The sequence below is a fragment of the Saccopteryx bilineata genome, chromosome 1 (assembly GCF_036850765.1).
Source record: "Saccopteryx bilineata isolate mSacBil1 chromosome 1, mSacBil1_pri_phased_curated, whole genome shotgun sequence".
In the NCBI taxonomy this organism is placed as follows: Eukaryota; Metazoa; Chordata; class Mammalia; order Chiroptera; family Emballonuridae; genus Saccopteryx; species Saccopteryx bilineata.
The window spans coordinates 20,805,343-20,823,892 of NC_089490.1; the positions used below are offsets into that span (position 1 = coordinate 20,805,343).

General features: G+C 57.5%; 1 protein-coding gene across 1 annotated transcript in view; it reads left to right on the forward strand.

Moving 5' to 3' along the window:
• The window catches only part of TTBK1 (tau tubulin kinase 1), a 41,235-nt gene extending 24,136 nt beyond the window's left edge, over positions 1 to 17,099 (forward strand). The window contains exons 14-15 of the mRNA XM_066250883.1: positions 11,679 to 13,252; positions 13,891 to 17,099. Of these exons, the coding sequence (XP_066106980.1) occupies positions 11,679 to 13,252; positions 13,891 to 14,275 (1,959 nt within the window). The 3' untranslated portion in view covers positions 14,276 to 17,099. The remainder of the gene's footprint in view (positions 1 to 11,678; positions 13,253 to 13,890) is intronic.
• Positions 17,100 to 18,550: the final 1,451 nt, after the last annotated feature.

An 18,550-nucleotide genomic window follows, 5' to 3' on the forward strand; every position in this document is an offset into this window, starting at 1 on the left:
GAGGTGAGGCATGCTGGGTCAGAGTCAGTCTGGCATGGGGTCGATTATGTTTAATGTGTGATCTCTTGGCATGGCTGGGCCTGGTCCACCTCAGGAGGGGGGCGGCAGAATTGGGCCCCACGTGGCGGGCGGGGTGTGAGTGCCTGTGTGTCTGCTTGGGGCGACGTGGTGGCTCTGTATGAGATGGGGGCTGGCCACCCAGGTTCGGGGTTTGTTAGGGAGTGCCTCTATACCCAGTTATATAGGAGAAGCAGCCCTGTGACGCACTGTCACAGAGGGCAGTCCCCATCTCCCATGTCTCCCCCCAGGAGGCCTGGAGGTCAGTGTGCTATAGGCTGCCCCCCCCATGGCACAGCTGCTGCCCCTCTCCGTGGGATTGGTTGCCTGGCCCAGCTCCTTGGGAGCAGGGTTGGGTGAAGGGGGCCTGGAGTCTGCCCCTCAGAGGAAGCTGGAGCCGAGGGACAGGGGGACCCAGACTAGAAGCGGAGACAGAGAGGGTCATTGTTAAGAATGAGGTGGGACCTGTGAGCTCAGGACCACCACTGCCCACCACCGCCCCTCTCAGAGGGCCACTCCTTGTAGGTGCTCAGCCAAGCTGGCTGGTCCCAAGGGGCCATGGTGGAGTCAGAGCCCAGGGGAGGCAGGTCAGGTGGGGGTCTGGACCTGAATGGGGGAGTCGGAATCCAGATGGCTTATGCCCTCTCTGTCCATTTCTCAGCTCCTGACCTGTCACTGCAGGGACTCCCAAGTTTCCCTTTCTTCACTCCTGCCCACGTCAGCCAGCACCTCTGTTCCCTGAGGTAACGAGGTAGTGATGAGGAGGGCACCAGGAAGGACGATGCCCAGAGCCCGTAGAGGGGGAAGGACGGGAGGAGACCTGAAGACTTGCAAAACTTTTGTTGCAGTGAGACTGTCTGTGCCCACGAGCATGTCTGTCCCTGTGAGTGTGAGTGTGCTTGTATGAGCATTTGTGCGTGAGCGGGGCTGCCGTGGCTGGTGGCTGAAGCTGTCTACTGCAGAGTTCCTGTGTGGGTGTGTATGGGTGTGCATGTGTGTGTGTCAGGGAGACAGAAAGATATTTGTGCAGTTTCCTATGTACCTGCTCTCTTCCTGGTTCCTCTCTCTCCCCCTTCTCCCCAGCGACCTCTGGTCGGAGTAGAGGCCTCAGAGACCTTGCTCCAGCCTGGGGGTGCTGTAAATGGATGGGCATCCATGGAGGCATGCCCACACACCCACCTCACTCCTTTCTCCGAAACCTGCTCACTCCCTGCGGATGTCTGGGCCGGGAGCACTTCCCGATCTTGGAATGAAACCCGTGCCCTACCCGCTCCGATCCTCGCTCCTCACTTCTGGACCTCCCTTCTGGGCTGTTTTGGGTGGCAGAGGTAGAGGAGGGGTCAGTGCAGAGCCTCTGGAGAAGGGACAACAAACACAAAGCACAAAGGTGAGGGGGTGGGTGAGCAGCAGCCACACTCCTGCCCCTGGCACTGCCCCCATCTGTGGCCCTCTTCCCGTCTTCCAGCGGCGTGGGGGCAGGGCCCCTGCTCTCTGGGGTTAGACGACACCAAGCACTCTTATCCGGCATTCCCTTCTAGAGGGTTCCACGACCCAAGCCTGAGCACAGCTCCCACTCAGTGACCAGGACTCTGAGGTACTCTAAGATCCCAAAGTGCCTTTTGACTTATTAAAGATGAGGGCACTACCTCCAGCCTTGTTTTAGCATAAAATGCAGATTACTGTTTCCAAAGCCTTTGGAGTTGAGGAATCCATTCCAAAGGTGGCTGAATTTTCACACACACACACACACACACACACTCACACACACACACACACACACACACACGCACACCTGTGGGAGAGGGTGTGTTCTTTATAGTAAGATTATGATTCAAAACATTTTGTCCTTTGAGACACACTCCTTTGCATGCCCTCTGTGATCAGGAGAGAGTGTCTTGTAAGCCATAATGCTCTGAGCTAACTGGAGGCAATTTTGGTAAACTGTTATTTTGGGGGGGTAGCTTTGAAGCCGCATGTGTTGGATCAAGTTCACGTAAAGCTTGGCAGAGCCCTGCCTGGTTTGGAGTTGAGTGGCCTGTCTCTAGGTCCCAGCCCAGCAGGCAAGGTGTGAGGCCGCGATGTTGTCGCTCTCTCTTTTTTTTTAATTTTATTCATTTTTAGAGAGGAGAGAGACAGAGAGGGAGAGAGAGGAGAGAGACAGAGAGAGAGAAGGGGGGAGGAGCTGGAAGCATCAACTCCCATATGTGCCTTGACCAGGCAAGCCCAGGGTTTCGAACCGGCGACCTCAGCATTTCCAGGTCGACGCTTTATCCACTGCGCCACCACAGGTCAGGCTCGCTCTCTTTTTTCTGAAGCTTTTCCCAAAGAGGAGAAATGGTGTCCTGCTTTGGGAAAGTGCACAGCCTCCCCAAGGTCAGCTTTGAAAAGAGGCAGCACTCTTTGTTGTACTTTAAAAATGATGTTTTCATACTTTATAGCCACACCCAGCATACAGGAATAGCTTCCAATGCTTTATTTTTTATTTTATTTAAGAGTCACTGACACCAAACACTTACTCTGTGCCAGGCGGTGGTCCAAGCACTTTACAAAATGGATTCATCTAATCCTCATAATAATAGCTATGAGGTAGATCCCAATATTTATCAGCATTTAATAGACTGATTAGAATAATGTACAAAAGACATTTTTAAAAAAACAACTTGCCAATGCCAATTAACCAAGGTCTTGTGTGATAGGCACTTGAAAGTATTTCAGTCTGCGTACTGGTCTCTTTAGTGCCCTTCCTGGCTGGCCCCTCCTCGCCCCACTAGTGAGAAGGGAGTTGTCTGTGAGCCAGACTCTCCTTCCTTCTCCACCGCCCATGTTAGGTCACTCCAGTGGGGGTCACTCTCGAGTACTGGGGTTGGTTGAAATGGCAGAGCCTGTCCCTTTAGAGACCCCACACTCCCGACCCCACACCACCCAAGCCTCCCACGGCAGCTCTGGGGATTGGGTGGCCAGGGAAGAGTGTAGTGAAGAAGCAGATGCTCAGAACCCTGACCTCAGTGGTCCTGGCAGGACCCTCAGGGGCGGGCTCACAGACAGGGCAGGTGCTGAAGGTGTCCAGCAGTGACCATGGGAATTTGAGCTGAGTGTCACCAACTCACTGGTCAGGAGGAGCCAAGCAGTGTCAGGATGTGGGCAGATCGGGGGATTGCAGTAAATGAGACCTCCTCACCACAGCATCCTCTGTTCAGCTGATGTAGCTGAAATCTCCAATTTTTTATGTGAAATCTCCCAATTTTTTAACTATTGGCACCTAATTTTTAAAAAAACCAACTTGTAAAAGAAAAAGCATTGTGTGAGCCAGACAAAACCGGTGTGCAGGCAGAGACCTTGAACTGTTCGTAACCTCTGTGAACCTGAGCACTGTCCACCCGTCTTCTGTCCAAGACTTCAGCTCTCGAAGGGGGACAGTATTCTTCCTCAACCCAGGAGGGCTTCTTAGAAGAGACAGCTCAAAGCCAGGGGTGATGTGTGAGGTGTAGTGTCCGTTGTGCGTTGTGTGTGCCTGAATGTGTGTGTGGGCCAGTGGGCTTGTCTGTGGTGAGTGGGGCCCTCCTCATAGGACCAGTAATTTCTCTGTGGCACAGAACCCTGAGTCAGTGAAAAAGGCTCTGTTAAATTCTCCATAACAAATAGATACCCCCACACACTCAAGGCAGCTTGGGTCACAGCAATAACCACTAAGCACTCTCCCAACCACTAGCATCCCAAACTCGGCAATCCCTTTGCGTTTCCAGTTTGGGGGAAATGGGCCTAAACCTGCCCAGGTGGGGGATGACAGATGGCATCTTCCCCAGCCAAGGAGACAGGCCTCTCCAATCCCAGGAAAAGCCAGGGGTCCTTTCTGTGGAGGGTCCTGGAGCCTTGACTGTTTCTCACCTCTGTCCTGCCTAGGTCCCTTGTTCTGGGGGCAGGGGGGTGCTTTCTGCCCAGACAGTGGGGAAAGGCAGCCTGGGTTAGTGGGGTGAGCGGAGGAGCTGTGTCAGTATGTCTACACTGGGTGGCCAGGGGAAGGGATCGTGTTTAGGGAGGGTGTGGGTGACCCTGGCTGGGGGCACAGAGAAGGTTGTACCCGCTGCTGTCCTTGGGCTGATTTGTGCCTGAAGATGGGTGCATAGACCCCCCTAAGGAGAGCCTGAACACCACCCTGCCCTACTCCAAACTCCACTGAGCTCTCAACCCAGAGCGCAGGAACCAACCCACCCCCCTGGGCAGACCTTGTTAACAAGGACTGCGGCAAACCACTCTCCCCAAAGTTCACATTATTCCCACAGGAGCAGAGGTGCCCCTAAGACCGGCAGGTCAGCCTCTGACACTTACACAGCATCCTTCTCCCTAAGGGAGAGGCTCGCAGCCTGAGAACCACATCCCTCAAATGTCCCTAAAGGATCCCCACACACCCAATGCGCTTCCCAGCCCAGGGGGCCCCTGAGCCTGAGTGGCCCCGTCTCCTAAGTAGAGAGCTGAGCAGCAGTGAGAGCATTGGAGGAGTGTGGGAATCTTCCTAGGCCTCTCGGGTCCACTTGGTTCCGCTGTCATTTCTCCCACAGAGCTCTTTTCTGCCTGCACAGGATGGGGGAGAGTACAGGGGAGGGGGGTTCGCTTTGCCACACACACACACACACACACACACACACACACACGAGTGCGCGTGTGCCCCCCACCCCTGTGTGTGCACACTACGTCCACTCTCGGGACAGCAAATGAACAGCCCCCAGCCAGGAAGGGCACAAGGGCCACGTTTCCAGGCACCTCTCGCAGGTTTCTAAATGTAACGGGACTCCAACCATCACTTTCCACTTTGTCCCCGTCCCCGGGACCTGCCGGCCGTGTCACACTCCTGTCCGCGCCGCCTTCGCACCACGAATGTACGTTCCGTCTTTTCAACTAGCTGCTACGCGGCGTGCCAAGGGGACCGCCCAGCCTCTTCCGAGCCCTGCCCCACCCGTCTCCAGAGCGTCCCTCCCTGGCGCGCGCTGCCATGCGGGACCCCAGGGGACTTCAGCCCCTGCCCTTTGCCCCCCATCCGCCGAGCTGCCTGCTGCTAAATCCCCCACTTGGGTTAGCACCCCCTGCGCCCCGACGTCGCCTCAGCCCATGTTTGCTTTCCCCTCCACCGGCTCGCGGCCGCTGGGTCTCTGGCCCCGGGGCGGGGCGGGGACTGGAGGGGGGCCGGCCCCCCAGTGCTTCCAGGTCGGGGGTGCAGACGAGGGGCTGGGAAGGGGAGCTGGCCCGCTCTCCGGGCTTGAAGAGCTCCAACGCCTGATTCCTGTTACCTCACCGCCCACACGACTGTCCCCCATCCCCCAAATAATTGGCCTTGCAATTGGATGCCAAAGAGCCCAGAGTTGAGGGGGAGCCAAGCTTTGAGCCTAGGTCTCTCCGAGCCACCCAACACCCCGTTTTGCCCATGCCCCAGCGTTCGTGTCTCCTGCCCCACCTCACTCCACTGGGGGCCCTGGGGGGACCCCAAACTCGTCCCCACTTCCGGCTCTTTTTCCTCCCCAACCCCGAAAATAAAACTCAGGGACCAACATCTGCTTCCTTTGCACTTGCTCCGTCGACCCCTTCCCTCACTTGGAGGGGCTGCTGTGGGGGAGGAGGCAGGGCTCGGGGCTCTTAGGACTGACAGTACTGAGCAGAGAGGAGCTGGCCCTGGCCCCCCGAAAGGTGGGACTGGTGGGATGGGGAGAACTCAGCCCTGGGCCCCGCCGAGCCCCTTCCCTCAAGGACCCCCCCCCCAGAGTCAGGAAACGCTTCCTCGTCGAGGTGAAGAGGGGAGCGAGGGGTGGGAAGGGGGCTGCCGAGACCCTCCGGGATCCCAGCCGGTTTATTCCTGAGCCACCCCCTCCCGTCATGACCCCCTTTTGTACTGCAATAATACTGTATTATAAGCTTGCACTACTCCCCAGCCCCGGCCAGCGTAAGCATGCACGAAAAACTCAAAACCACACACACGAAGATGGGACGCTTTTCCCGGCTCTCTCTCCGGGGTGCGTCTTCGGTGTACATAGTGGCGTCGGGGGCCCCCGGGCCCAGGTAGAAAAGCATGCACTGAGCCCCCGCCCCTAGACTGCGAGTACTGTACAAATCCAACACTTGAAACCGACACGCACACGCGCGGCGCCCCCACGGGGGTGGGACACGGACACGCACCCACGCGCACACGGTCACACACGGACGGGGGTGGGGGAGCCCCGCCGTTCCGCGTCGCCGTGCGAGGGATCTTGTGCCTTTTTAAGTCCCTGTATGTTCATGCAGACAATCCGGAGAGCTTGTGTACTACCAAATCCTGATTAAAAAAGCCTTCCAGGAACCTGGCCTCGCCTGCTTTCTTTCCCCCAACCCCTCCTCACCCGCCCCTCACGCAGATCCGGCTCTGGAGTCGCTGGGTCGCTGGGCTGGGCAGAGGGTGGGGTCTAGTCTTTTCCAGACTCAGGGATGGGGTGGGGGCAAATTCCAGATTGGTGGATCCAACCTCACTACTGCCCACCCCTCGCCCCCCTGGGCTGATAGGGTCCCCAGGAGGTTTCAACCTCAGTGAGTCGAGCACCTCTCTCTCTCTGCTGGCCGTCTCCTTTCATCTGGAGGAGGGCCTTGAGGCTGGATCTCTGGTCTCTGGGGCCCACTCCAAACTTCTGGCTGGCGGACTTGCCAAAACCAGGAGAAGAAGTCGGGGTGGGCCCACTGCTAGTTTCTATATGAATCAGATTGTTGAGTCAGTGGGCGGGAAGCCAGGGTGCCAGTGAGCTCCGTGAGGTGGTTGCAGGAGCCTTTGTGGCCCCTCTGCTCTGATGGGGGCTCTGAGGTCGCCCTGGCCTGGGGAGAAGGGTCTGTTGAGGTAGATCAGTGAGATGGTGGCAGTGCAAGGATAGCATGTGGGATGAGGGAGGACCAGACGGATGAAAGAGGGTGGGGACATGGAGGAGAGGCTTGCACAGATTTCTAAGAAGGCAGAAAGAGAGAGTGGAGGGGAGCTCTCCCTCTCCCTCTCCTCTCTGATTCCCACCCCGCTCCTCCCCTGCAGGCCTGCTGCCACAGAGCCAAAAGCAGAGACACTTTTCTCCTTGGAGCCTGAAGCAAGTGTAGGGGCAGAACAAGGGCAAGCTGCAGCCCTGGCCCTTCGGAGCCCTGCAGAGCGCCCCAGGCTGTCAGCGCCTTGCCCTGCGGAGGCAGGGCTGGGCTGGGGACAAACACCTGGAGATAAAGGAGGTGAAGATCTGTAGAGATGTAGGGTAGGCAGCCCTCAGTCATCTTTCCCCTTCCTCCCAGAGGACTGTCCCCGGCCCCGAGTCTGGAGCGGGTGGCACTCCTGGGTGTGGGTGGAAGAGCAGCCGGAGGGGTCCTGGTTCAGCAGATGTGTTTTGAGAGTGAAGACCTGGACTGGTGACCTCTCATCCCCAATTTTCAGGCTGCACAGTTGTGGTGAGGGGGCTCCCCCTGGGGAAGGGGGGCGCAGGAGGTGTGCACTTGGTGGCTGTTGAGGAAAGAGGAGTGGGGGGCACTGCTGTGAGCGGCACAGAGCGCTCCCCACACCCACCCAGTGGGGGAAGGGTGGCATCAGGGTTCATCCTCTGCTTTTGTAACTCAGCAACCCCCTTCTCCGACCTTGGGACCCATGTGCTAATGGGCAGTGTGCAGTGTCTGAGCTGGGCCAGGGTCCAGGCAGGAGAGCTGCTCTATGCACCCTGTGTGGGGATGGCCAATGTGGAATAACCTGTCCCTGGGGTTGGTGTCAGAAAAGTCAAGGCAGAGGGGAGCCCAGTTGGGTTGGTAGCAGAGGAAGATCAGAGGCTGGTCCTCCCACCTCTCTGCACTTTTCCTGCTGGCTGGAGAAAACGTGGACTTGGGTTGGACTCTGAAGGTGGTGAGCCCACCTGGGGTCAGTGGGGTATTGGAGAAGGCTAGGACTTCCATTCGCTCTGCGTGTCTCAGCTCCAACGGCCTGCCTCCCCTTCTACCACAATTCACCCTATGACATTTACCTTTTGCCAAACTGCAGTAGAATCACCAGGAAGCTTTAGACAGATAGATTTCTTGGCCTGGTCTCATTTCTACAGACTGGAGGTAGGACTCTGTATTTTCAAGAAGCACCCACAGACAATGCTGTGCCAAGCCAGGCGGGAGGACCCCAGTAAGCACCTTGGAATCATAAAAGGTCATTGCCCTGGGAAGGGAGAAGGAGGTGTGAGCTCCCCAGACCCCTACATTCCCTGCTGGCACCCAGCACTCCTGCTTCCCTCTGAGCTAGAATGGGGGAGGGGTCGTTGCTGTCCCCTCCCACAGTGTCCTCAGCCTCCAGGGCCAAGCATACAGGCTATCTGTTGATTGCTGGCTGAGTGGGTGAGCACTGGATTGCATGGAGGAATGGATGGATACTCACTAGGCCCAGGCATCCAGGAGACACCAGGGGACAGGGAGGGAGGACCTCCCATGAAGCCAGATGTGGAGGAGCAGAGGGATTTTGAAACAGAAAACCCAGCATGCTCAGGTGCAGGTGGCCTTGGCAATGATCCTTAGGACAAAGCTTTCTCCACTGTGAGGTTTATAGCCCTTTCTGCTAAAGGGCAGAGGGCCCCAGTTTCTCTGCCTTGGAGGGTGGGAGGCCAGTGAGGCAATGGAAAGAGTTCTGGTCCACCCTGGTTGATGTGTTTTGTGACTTGGGCGTGTCTGTGCCTCTTTCCAGGCCTCAGTTTTCCAGTCTGATATCACCGATGCCTGGTTTTCAGTTCTCCTCCCTCTTCCCTCCCAGGTAATCGAAGGGGAGAGCTTTGAGATGGAGGAGAGAGGGTTCCAGCTGGGATCATCTAATGCGGGCATTGTGAGAGGCATCCTATGGACGGGGCTTCTTCAGAGACATCCAGGACCTGGCCGGGGGAAAGGTGGTTCTTCCAGGGATGCCCACAGTGTCAGAGATGGAGCAGGAAGAACAGGCAGACATTCTGAGAGAGGATCCCTGTGAAGGGTACTCCTGCCGGGTGGATGTATCTGGTGCTGGGTGGGTGAGCTCTGAGCTGGACAGGAGGGAGACATGATCAGTGCTCAGTGTCGCTCTGCCTGTCCCTGGCTCTCAGTGTCCCTGCCCCATGGCCCCCACAAGTCCAGGAGTTCACCACACCCCTTCCACCTCTGCTCAGTCATCTTCGCTAGCCTTGATATTGGTAACTAAACATGGCAAAGGGCCCCAGCACAAGGCCTGGCACAGAAACGGTGCTTAATGTTTGCTAAATGAATTAATGAATAAATGAAGAATGAGAATGGTGCAGATAAAGAACATTGCTGGGGACTTCCAGCCCGGATATGAAGGGGACAGTGCTCTAAGGAGGTTCCTTGTCTGGCTCAAACAGGACATGCTGGGGTCCTGTCTGGTGGGGTCTGGTGGTGCCCTGTCTGGCACCAGTCTTCACCACCAACCCCGTCCAACATGTCCTCACCCAGTGGTCTGATTGTGAGGAAGAGTGTGGCAGTTGGGGATGGGAGAGGTCACGGGTAGCCTCGGACAGGTCCTGGGTCTTAGGGGTCCCTCCCTCTCCCTTCCACCAGCCTTCGGGCTATTTGCACAGAGACCGCTAGCAGACCTCCTCCTTGCCCCTCCACCCGATCCCCCATAGATGTAGTATCCTATGGGGGACAGAGGGAACGATCTCCAAATCAAAGTAGGAGGGGGATGAGAGGGAGCTAACATTTATCGAGAAACTGCTCCATGGCAGACCCGTTGCTTATACGACCTCCTTTATGATCATAGCCTTTGTGGAGTACACATTCTCTCCTTTTCATTTCCTGGTATGGAGAGTGCACACTCCATGCAGTCACAGATTCAGGACTTCTTGAATGAATGAGTAAATGAAGAAATGAAGAAATCCTCAAGGGGCTTAGTGTTTATGAAGAGAGAGAAGCATGTAGACACCTGCATGTGAACTAGAGGGTGCCTCAGTGCCAAGAGTGGAAGCCACCTTCTTCTAATGGAAGGCTAGGGGCAAACCGGTACAAAGGAAGGATGAAGTCTGCTTGGTGGGTGGACAGGAAGTCTTTCTGGAAGAACTGTTTGAGCTGGGTCCTGGAAAAATGTGAATTTTTTCATGTGAATAGAGGGGATGAGAAGGACCCCCAGAGCAGAGGAAACTGCTTAGGAGAATACCCCAAAGTATGAGGTGCATGATGCGTTTAGGGAACTACTGGTGGCATCTGAGTGGCTGGGGCGTGGGGAGGGGGGTCAGAGGGTGCTGCCAGAAGAGAAGTGGAGCAGAAGGTAGAACCAGACCATGAGGTGCAGGGGTGGGGTTTCTGGTGTGTCTCCTGTGGACTGTGGGGCCAGTGGAGGTTTCTGTAGGTTTGAAGCAGAGAAAGATGGGATTTGATTTGTTTCAGGAAGATCCCTCAGGCAGCTAAGGGAGGGACTGATGGACGGATGGAGGATGGGTGGATGGATGGATGGGTGGGTGGATGGGCAGTGTGGGATGGAGAAAACAGGCCAGTGGCTGAGGAACCACCAGGCAAGACAGGGCTGTGCCCATGAGGTGGGGCAGTGGACACAGATGTCTAAGAGGGCACTTGGCGGGACTCCCTGAGAGTCTGGATGGCATCTGAAGATGTTGGAGTGTCAGGATATCTCTGGGGCTTCTGGTCTGGCTGGGCTGTGTTTAGGAAGATGGAGGCCCAGGGTGTCCAAAAAGGCTAACAAAGTGTTGGACACTGTTAGCACCATCAGTCCAGGAACACAGCCACGTCAGCTGGACCGGGCCCAGCACGTGGAGGGTGCCCGGGATGTGTGTGCGTTGGCAGGGCGGAGCTGGAGGAGATGCAGCAGCTGAGGGCCTGGGAAGGTGGTCAGGCCTGTGCAGTCTAGAGGGAAGGAGGCCCAGGGGAGATGGGCAGGGGTATTAGGAAACCAAGAATGGGCCATCAAATGGCCAAGGACTCTGTAGAGAGCTTCAAAGGGGAACAGTTAATCGGGTGAAAAGGAACCGCCCTTCCCAGGTTGGCTGGGAATTCCTAAAGGAAGTGTGAACCGAATCACACGTGGAGGTCCTAGCAACTTCCTGGCTGATGGGCCAGGAAGGGGCGGAAGGGAAGGGTCTTGGAACTTGCAGAGGCCCCGCCTACACTTGGTGGGGAGAGAACAGCCTGAACTTGGCCTTGTCCCACACAGGTTCTGGTGACCGTGGAACTCTGCCCTGTGAGGAGCCAGGGAGGGCCCCTTGCTGGACCCGTTCCCTGCTCTGTTTAAGGGAGGGTTGATCTGCCTTGCAATGGTCATTTTATTCTATTGATAGAACTAGAGGGGCTCTGGGTCTCAGGAAGCACGTGGCGAGGAGAGGAGTGGTGGGAACGGGAGACGGAGAAACAGAAAAACCACCAGGAGCAGGGCCTGGGACCTCAGGGGACTTGGGGCATGGACACAATCATTCACCGGAGATTTATTGAGCACCATCCTAGGCCCTGGGGGTAGAGCCATGAATAAAACAAACCTGGTGCCTACGTTTATGGAGCTCACACTCTGCGGACACACCGGGCACGTGGGCCTCCTAACCTGTGGGTGCACGCCCTTGGAGGTGGTCCCCTTGGGCCCAGGAGGGTGCGTGACCTCAGTGGGTCCCTGTGTGTGCCCTTTGCAGGTGTTCTCCATGGCGTCCCCGTTTGAGGTGAATGGTCTTCCACGAGCTGTGCCTCTGAGCCTGCCCTACCAGGACTTCCAGAAAGATCTCTCCAATTACCGCGAACGGGCTCGGTTGCTCAACAGGGTCCGGAGGGTGGGCTTCTCGCACATGCTGCTCGCCGCCCCCCACGTCCCACTGACTCCGGCTCAGCCTCAAGCGAATGGGAATGAGGAAGAGGAGGAGGACGAGGAAGAAGACGAAGAGGAGGAGGAGGAAGAGGAAGAGGAAGAGGAGGAGGAGGAAGAGGAGGAGGAGGAGGAGGAAGAGGAAGAAGACGAGGAGGAGGAGGCGGAGGAGGAGGCAGTAGCCCTGGGGGAGGCGCTGGGGCCCCACAGTGGCTCCAGCAGTGACGGCAGTGAGAGGAGCACGGACCGGAGCCAAGAGGGCGCCCCGTCCACGCTGCTGGCTGACGATCAGAAGGAGTCCAGGGGCCGGGCCTCCATGGCCGACGGGGACCTGGAGCCAGAGGAAGGCTCCAAAACGCTGGTGCTCGTCTCCCCGGGCGACATGAAGAAGTCGCCCGTCACTGCCGAGCTGGCCCCTGAGCCTGACCTGGGCACTCTGGCTGCCCTCACTCCTCAACACGAGCGGCCGCAGCCCACCGGCAGCCAGCTGGACGTGTCTGAGCCAGGCACACTGTCCTCCATCCTCAAGTCTGAGCCCAAGCCCCCTGGGCCCGGGACAGGGCCGGGGGCTGGGCCAGGGGCCGCAGGGGCAGGGGCAGTGGCAGTCACCTCCTCACCCTTCACCAAAGTCGAGAGGACCTTTGTGCACATTGCGGAGAAAACCCACCTCAACGTCATGTCTTCCGGTGGACAAGCCTCACGTCCTGAGGAGCTCAGCTCTGGGGGTGAGCTGGGCCTGGAGGTGCCCGCTGATGGCAGGGCTGCCGAGGAAGGAACTTCTGTGCCCCTGGAGAATGGTATTGCCCAGTTAGGGCTGGAGAGTTGTGTCCCCTCTGGCCCTCCTGAGGAGACCCCCTTGGAGGCGGCCACGGACTCACTGCCCAATGGCCCATCCCTTGCCGAGGGGCCGGCCCCGGCATCCCTGCTGGAACCAGGCCCCGAAAAACGGGCCACCATCTCCCCCAGCCACCGTGCCATGCCAAGCCCTCGCTCTAGGAGCCGTATACCTGTCCTGCTGTCTGAGGAGGACACGGGCTCAGAGCCCTCAGGTTCGCTGTCGGCCAAAGAGCGGTGGGGCAAGAGGGCGAGACCGCAGCAGGACCTGGCACGGCTGCTGATGGCGAAGCGGCAGGGCCGCCTGCTACTGCGCCTGGCCTCCGGGGCCTCGTCGTCCTCCAGCGAGGAGCAGCGCCGCGCCTCCGAAACGCTGTCAGGCACGGGCTCCGAGGAGGACACACCTGCCTCTGAGCCCTCCTCGGTGCCCAGGAAGGCCGGGCGGGCCGCTGCCACCCAGAGCCGGATTCCCCGCCCCATCGGCACCCGCATGCCCACGCCTGTCTCAGCCCTGCAACCCCCTGGCAGACCCCACGGCACGGCCCCAGCATCTGACACAGCCATCACCAGCAGGTGAGAAAGCACTTCCGGCCCCAGGGCTGGCCGAGGGTGAGCACAGAAGGCCTCCCCCAGTGGGCTTGTCCCGGGCCAAGGTCAGGGACTACTGAAGATTCAGGAAGGACTCTCGACTACCTCCCGTTCACCGCCCCGACTAAGCCTCTCTCCTGACTCGGGTCCCAGACAGAGGCTCAGAGGATTAGACGCAGTGAGCATGCCTGGAGAGGCGCCAGGGAAGCCAGGTTTAGGACAGGTTGATGGGGACCAGTGGGGCCCACACACAGCCTCTGGTGTGTGCTACGAGGCATTTGAAGCCAAAGGAGAAAGCCCAGAATAGTTGGGAGAAAACATTATTCATATTAATATAAGCATGGTTATATTATAGAGTAGAATGTAAAATCCATGAGAATTTGAAAGGTTAAATAGGAACTCCAAAGAAAGCCTGCGGCAAGCTCCTCCCATAACAGCCTGGGAGTGTGCAGCCCCCCCGGAGGCCCTGCCCCGGAAGATGGGGCCACGAGCCTCAGTTCATCCATTGCTGCCATGGGCTCAACCAGGTCTGAGGATGCAGGCCTCTAGGGCTCGTTGTGCCTCTGAAAATGTCTTTTCCCTTCCTCTTCTTTTCTCTTGCCTTCTGACTGCTCCTCCCGCAGGCTCCAGCTGCAGAAGCCCCCAGGGTCCGTCATTGCTGCTGACCTCCGCCCCAAGCAGTCCCCTGGCCGCAGCCAGGGTCTAGGGCGAGCCCAAGCCAGCACTAGGCCCGCGCCGCGCAGTCCGGGCCTCCCTGCCTCCACCTCGCGGAATCCCAGCGCGTCCCCCCGCAGCCAGTCCCTGTCCCGCAAGGAGAGCCCCTCCCCATCTCACCAGGCCCGGTCTGGGGGCCCCCCACCCCGGGGCGCCTCGCAGGCCCGGGCAGAGCCTGATGGCACCCCCTCTCCGGGGGGCCCCAAGAAAGGACCTAGAGGGAAACTCCAGACTCAGCGCGCAGCAACCAAAGGCCGGGCAAGTGTCGCGGAGGGCCGGGCCGGTGCCAGATAATGACGCGCGCGGCTCTGCGCGGCCCCCCACCCTCACTCCAGCCCCCAACCCTCAGCCGGCCACACTGGAACAGCTCCCAGCACAGCCTTACGCGCCTGACGCGCGCCACCCGCGGCCCCAGCTTCCCGCCTGCACCCGCGACAGCGCGCCCGACAGCACCCACCGCGCCCCCACGCCGGCCAGACCCGACCGGTGGGGGGCGCCGCAGGGTTAGCGCTCGCCTCCTCTACCTTCTCTTCACCTCTGCCCCGGGAAGGCTCAGCCCCTCTTCAGCCCGCTAATCCGGGCACCCGCTCACCCACCAGGCCTCTGCTGCTCTCCATGCTCCACCCCCCAACACACCTCTGCTTATAGCTCCTATAGAGCCTTTCCTCCCTCCCAACCTCTTCCAGCCAAAGCCCCCCCTTTTCAGAAAGACAGCCTCAAATTCTGGAACTGGAGGCTCCAGCCTCCCCTAAGGGTCAACCCCACAGTCTCCTGGGAAGGACCTCTTCTCAGCGCTAGACTGGGGTGGAGCAGGTGGGACCTAGGGGCATTGGTCTACTCAGGTGTGAGGGGACGTGGATGATTTTCCCCAAAGTTAGCTCCATGCTGGACACCCCTGTGGGAGACAGTGGGCAGGTGATGGGGGTTGCTCCCTGTACCTCTAGGGTGCAAAGCTCCCTCTCCCTAAATGGGGATGGGGTCTCAGTAGGAACCATAGAGTGTGTGTGGGCTGCCTGCCTGAGCAAGTATTTCCCAGTGGGAAGTTGGGGGAGGGGTTTTAAAGAAGTTTTCACCTGTCCCTTGCCCCGCCCCCCGGGATCTAGTGCTCAGGACCCTCGCCATCAGGAATTTCTTACTGACATCTAACCTCAATCTTGCCTGCTGCAGTTTCGGCCAACTCCCTCTCTCCTAGGTTCAATGGAAGTGGAGAATGGCCAGTATCATCTCTCATTGGGCTCTTGGAGATTCAGGGACACAGTTCTAGCCAGGTCACCCTCCCTGTTACTCCTGGCTGTGACCATCATCTCCCCGAATGGACAGAGAGAGCAGAAACAGACAGACAGACAGACAGCTGGCCCCTGGACTCAAGGCAGAAAGGCCCTTCTAACTTCTAGATTGTATGCTTGTGTGATGGGTCCAGTCCTAGCCCTCTCCTCCCCTGGCTCACCCTTTGGCTTGTCCCCTCCTGTCCTAACCCCACACCATGCAGCTGAACTGTCCGTGCAGAGAGTGAGGACTGCTGCTCCATGAATAGAGACGGGGCCTGCTCCTAGGTCTGGCTCCTGCATAGCTCTCATCCCAGCTTACCATGAGCCTCCACTGCCCTTGTCTGGGCCAAGCAGCACACTGGTTGCAGAAGGGACAGCCAACCTTGCTTATCTGGGACAGGTTCCCTGCAGGCCTCCATCCTCAGCACCCACAGCCCCTGTCTCCAGGCCTGCCCCTTCTGTTCTTTCCTGGGTCATGGAGAGCAAGGCAGGATAACCAGGGAAGGGAAGAAAGGCCCCATCACGCCCCAGTGGTCTGGTGGCACCCAGCCACCATCGCTAGGATGCCCACAAGGAAGGTGACCCAGAGAGCAGCCTGGTGGTGCCAACTGGAGCCCCTCATGGAGAGTCAGCAGGCTTGGGCAGCTACTTCCATGCCAAGGTGGTGGCTTCTCTGCAGAGCAGCCTAGGGGAGGACTCCCCCCGGGTGTCCAGCCTCTGGGGTCCACCCCCATGCTGAAGCAGAAGCTCCCAGAACACTCAGGAAACCTCTCTGGGCAGAGCCCTCTCTGTCAGCCCGAGACCCTCCCAAGGCCTCTACTGCTCTCTGGGTCTAGCAGAGGAGGTGGGGGAGGGGCCACTCCATCCCACCTAGAGCTTCTCTGAATGACAATCAGCTCCTGCCAGGTGGGGACCAGGGCATGACCCCTGGTGCCCAGGTCCTGGGCCTGCTCCTTGCCGCCAACCGAACTGTGAATGTAGGGCCCCCAGCCTCACCCCTGCCCCAGGACCCAACAACACCTGGTTTGGTGTTGGGAGGAAAAGGGGGTGACCTGAGAGAGCCCCAGGCCCATCCCACCCCCAGCTTCACCCAACACTGAAGCTGGGAAGAGCTGCAAAACCCTGTCTGTCCTTGAGAAACTGGACCTCTCTAGGGCTTGCTCCCAACTGACCTCAGGCCTCTGTGTCACTGAACATCAAGGGTGGGGGAGGAGGAGCAGGGTGAGTGTGGGAGAAGGCTAGAGGACTCTGCTTCTCTCCCCAGGAAGGATCCAGGGCAGAGGAAACCGAATCTCCCAGTGCCCCACCCCCAGCTGCAGCCTCTTCTCCTTTGAGCACCCGTCCCTACCACCGAGCCCTGCAGGTCCTAAGCCCCCTCTCTCTGAGTGTCCCACCACCACCACGCCACTCCTCCAGCCCTTCCTCATCATGGCAGCCTGTGTCACTGGCTCAGATGTGGGCTGCTCACCCCAGAACATGCCTTCCCTCCCCAGCCACACTGTGCACCGAGAGGGTGCAGGAGAGGGGCTGTGCCCCAGGCACATGGGCTCCCCCTTCCCAGCCCCTCCTAGGGGCCTGGCTTGTTCAGTCTTCTCAGCTCTGGGGCCAGGCCTGGTGGGCAGGGGTAGGGGGCAGGGAGCTGCCCTCCCTTCCCCAGGGAAGCCACTGAAGAATGTTTACATGCCAAACAGAATGTAACACCCTCCCCTACCCCGTCCAGTCACTGCATGGCCTCTGCCCACCCTGAGCCTGTCCACACCCACTCCAACACCCTGGAAGCTGCTGTCATGATTAGATCGGGTCTCAGAAGGGAAGTAGCCATCACACCATTAAAAAGCCTGTGGACCTTTCTTTCTGTCAGCTTGGACTCTTCTTCCTTTGGGGCACAGGGTAGAGCCCAGGCCCTGGGACTGGGGGTGGGCAGGGGAGAAGAGCACAGGTTGGTGGGCAGGTGGGGACTGTCATGGAGGCAGATCCTCTCTACAGAAGAGGAAATGGAAGCCCCGGAGGATGCAGGTAACTTGCTCAGGGTCACACTGGTGGGAGGGGCCTGTCCTGAATTCTTTGATGGCAAAGCTTGCGATCTCTCGGCCCCCTGGCTGCTTCTCCCTAGGACCAGAGACTCTAAGTCTAGCTTTGGACAGAGAGGGAGGAAGAATTTTCATTGCCTAGGTAGACAAATGTGAGCGTGTTTGGAAAACCATGGACTACAGCAGCTCACAAACAAGGAAGAACTATGGTTTTTATTTTAGCAAAATCTATGAAAATCACAAGTGAACGTATCGTGTGGCCCAACACTTCTAGAAATGTATCCTGACCTGTGGTGGCGCAGTGGATAAAGCGTCGACCTGGAAATGCTGAGGTCGCCGGATCGAAACCCTGGGCTTGCCTGGTCAAGGCACATATGGGAGTTGATGCTTCCAGCTCCTCCCCCCTTCTCTCTGTCTCTCCTCTCTATCCCTCTCTGTCTCTCTCACTCTCCTCTCTAAAAATGAATAAATAAAATAAAAATTAAAAAAAAAAAAATTTCTTAAAAAAAAAAAAAAAAAGAAATGTATCCTATTTATAAACTTATGAACTCACAAAATTGTGTGTCTAAAAGTATTCGCTGCAGCGATCTTTGTATAGCTCTGCAAAGCCTCGTCTGCAATTCTGAAGCCCAAAATGTTCTGAGAACTGGGAGTTTGTCCATTAGATCGGCACAAACTCATTTGGTACTGAACTCTGACAAGACCATTTATAGTATTTATTAATTCCACTTACCATATATATTTGCAGTGGAGATATTAATGTGTTTGATTTTGGGGTGCCGTCTTAGATCTGAATGAGGGGTTTCAGAATGTATGGAATATGCACTGAATTTTGCCTTTCTAAATATTACACACGTGTGTCTGTGTACATGTATAAAGTCTGAATGCTGAAAGAAAGCTGGTCTTAATGGTTGGGATAAGAGGCTGTGGACCTGTAAAAGCAGGAGTTCAGATATAATCTAAATGTCTGTTCTGTCCATTGGGGCTGATTTGGTAGAGTGTGGCCACCCGTCTGTGATGATCGGGGACCCCATTGTAGGGTGCTGTGAGGCTCTGCAGTGAGGGAGGTGGCTCTTTGTAGACACTATGGACCCGTCTCCAAGACTAAGTTGAAGAACTGTGTATACAATGGACACTGATTTCGATGAGTTAGATGTCTCGAGTTGCTTCTGGGAGGAAAGCTGGGAAGAAGGAGGTTTTAGTGTAGTGTCTTTGCTGCACCCTTTGCATTTTGGACCCTGGGCTCAGTAAGTGTGAATCTTTTATCCAGG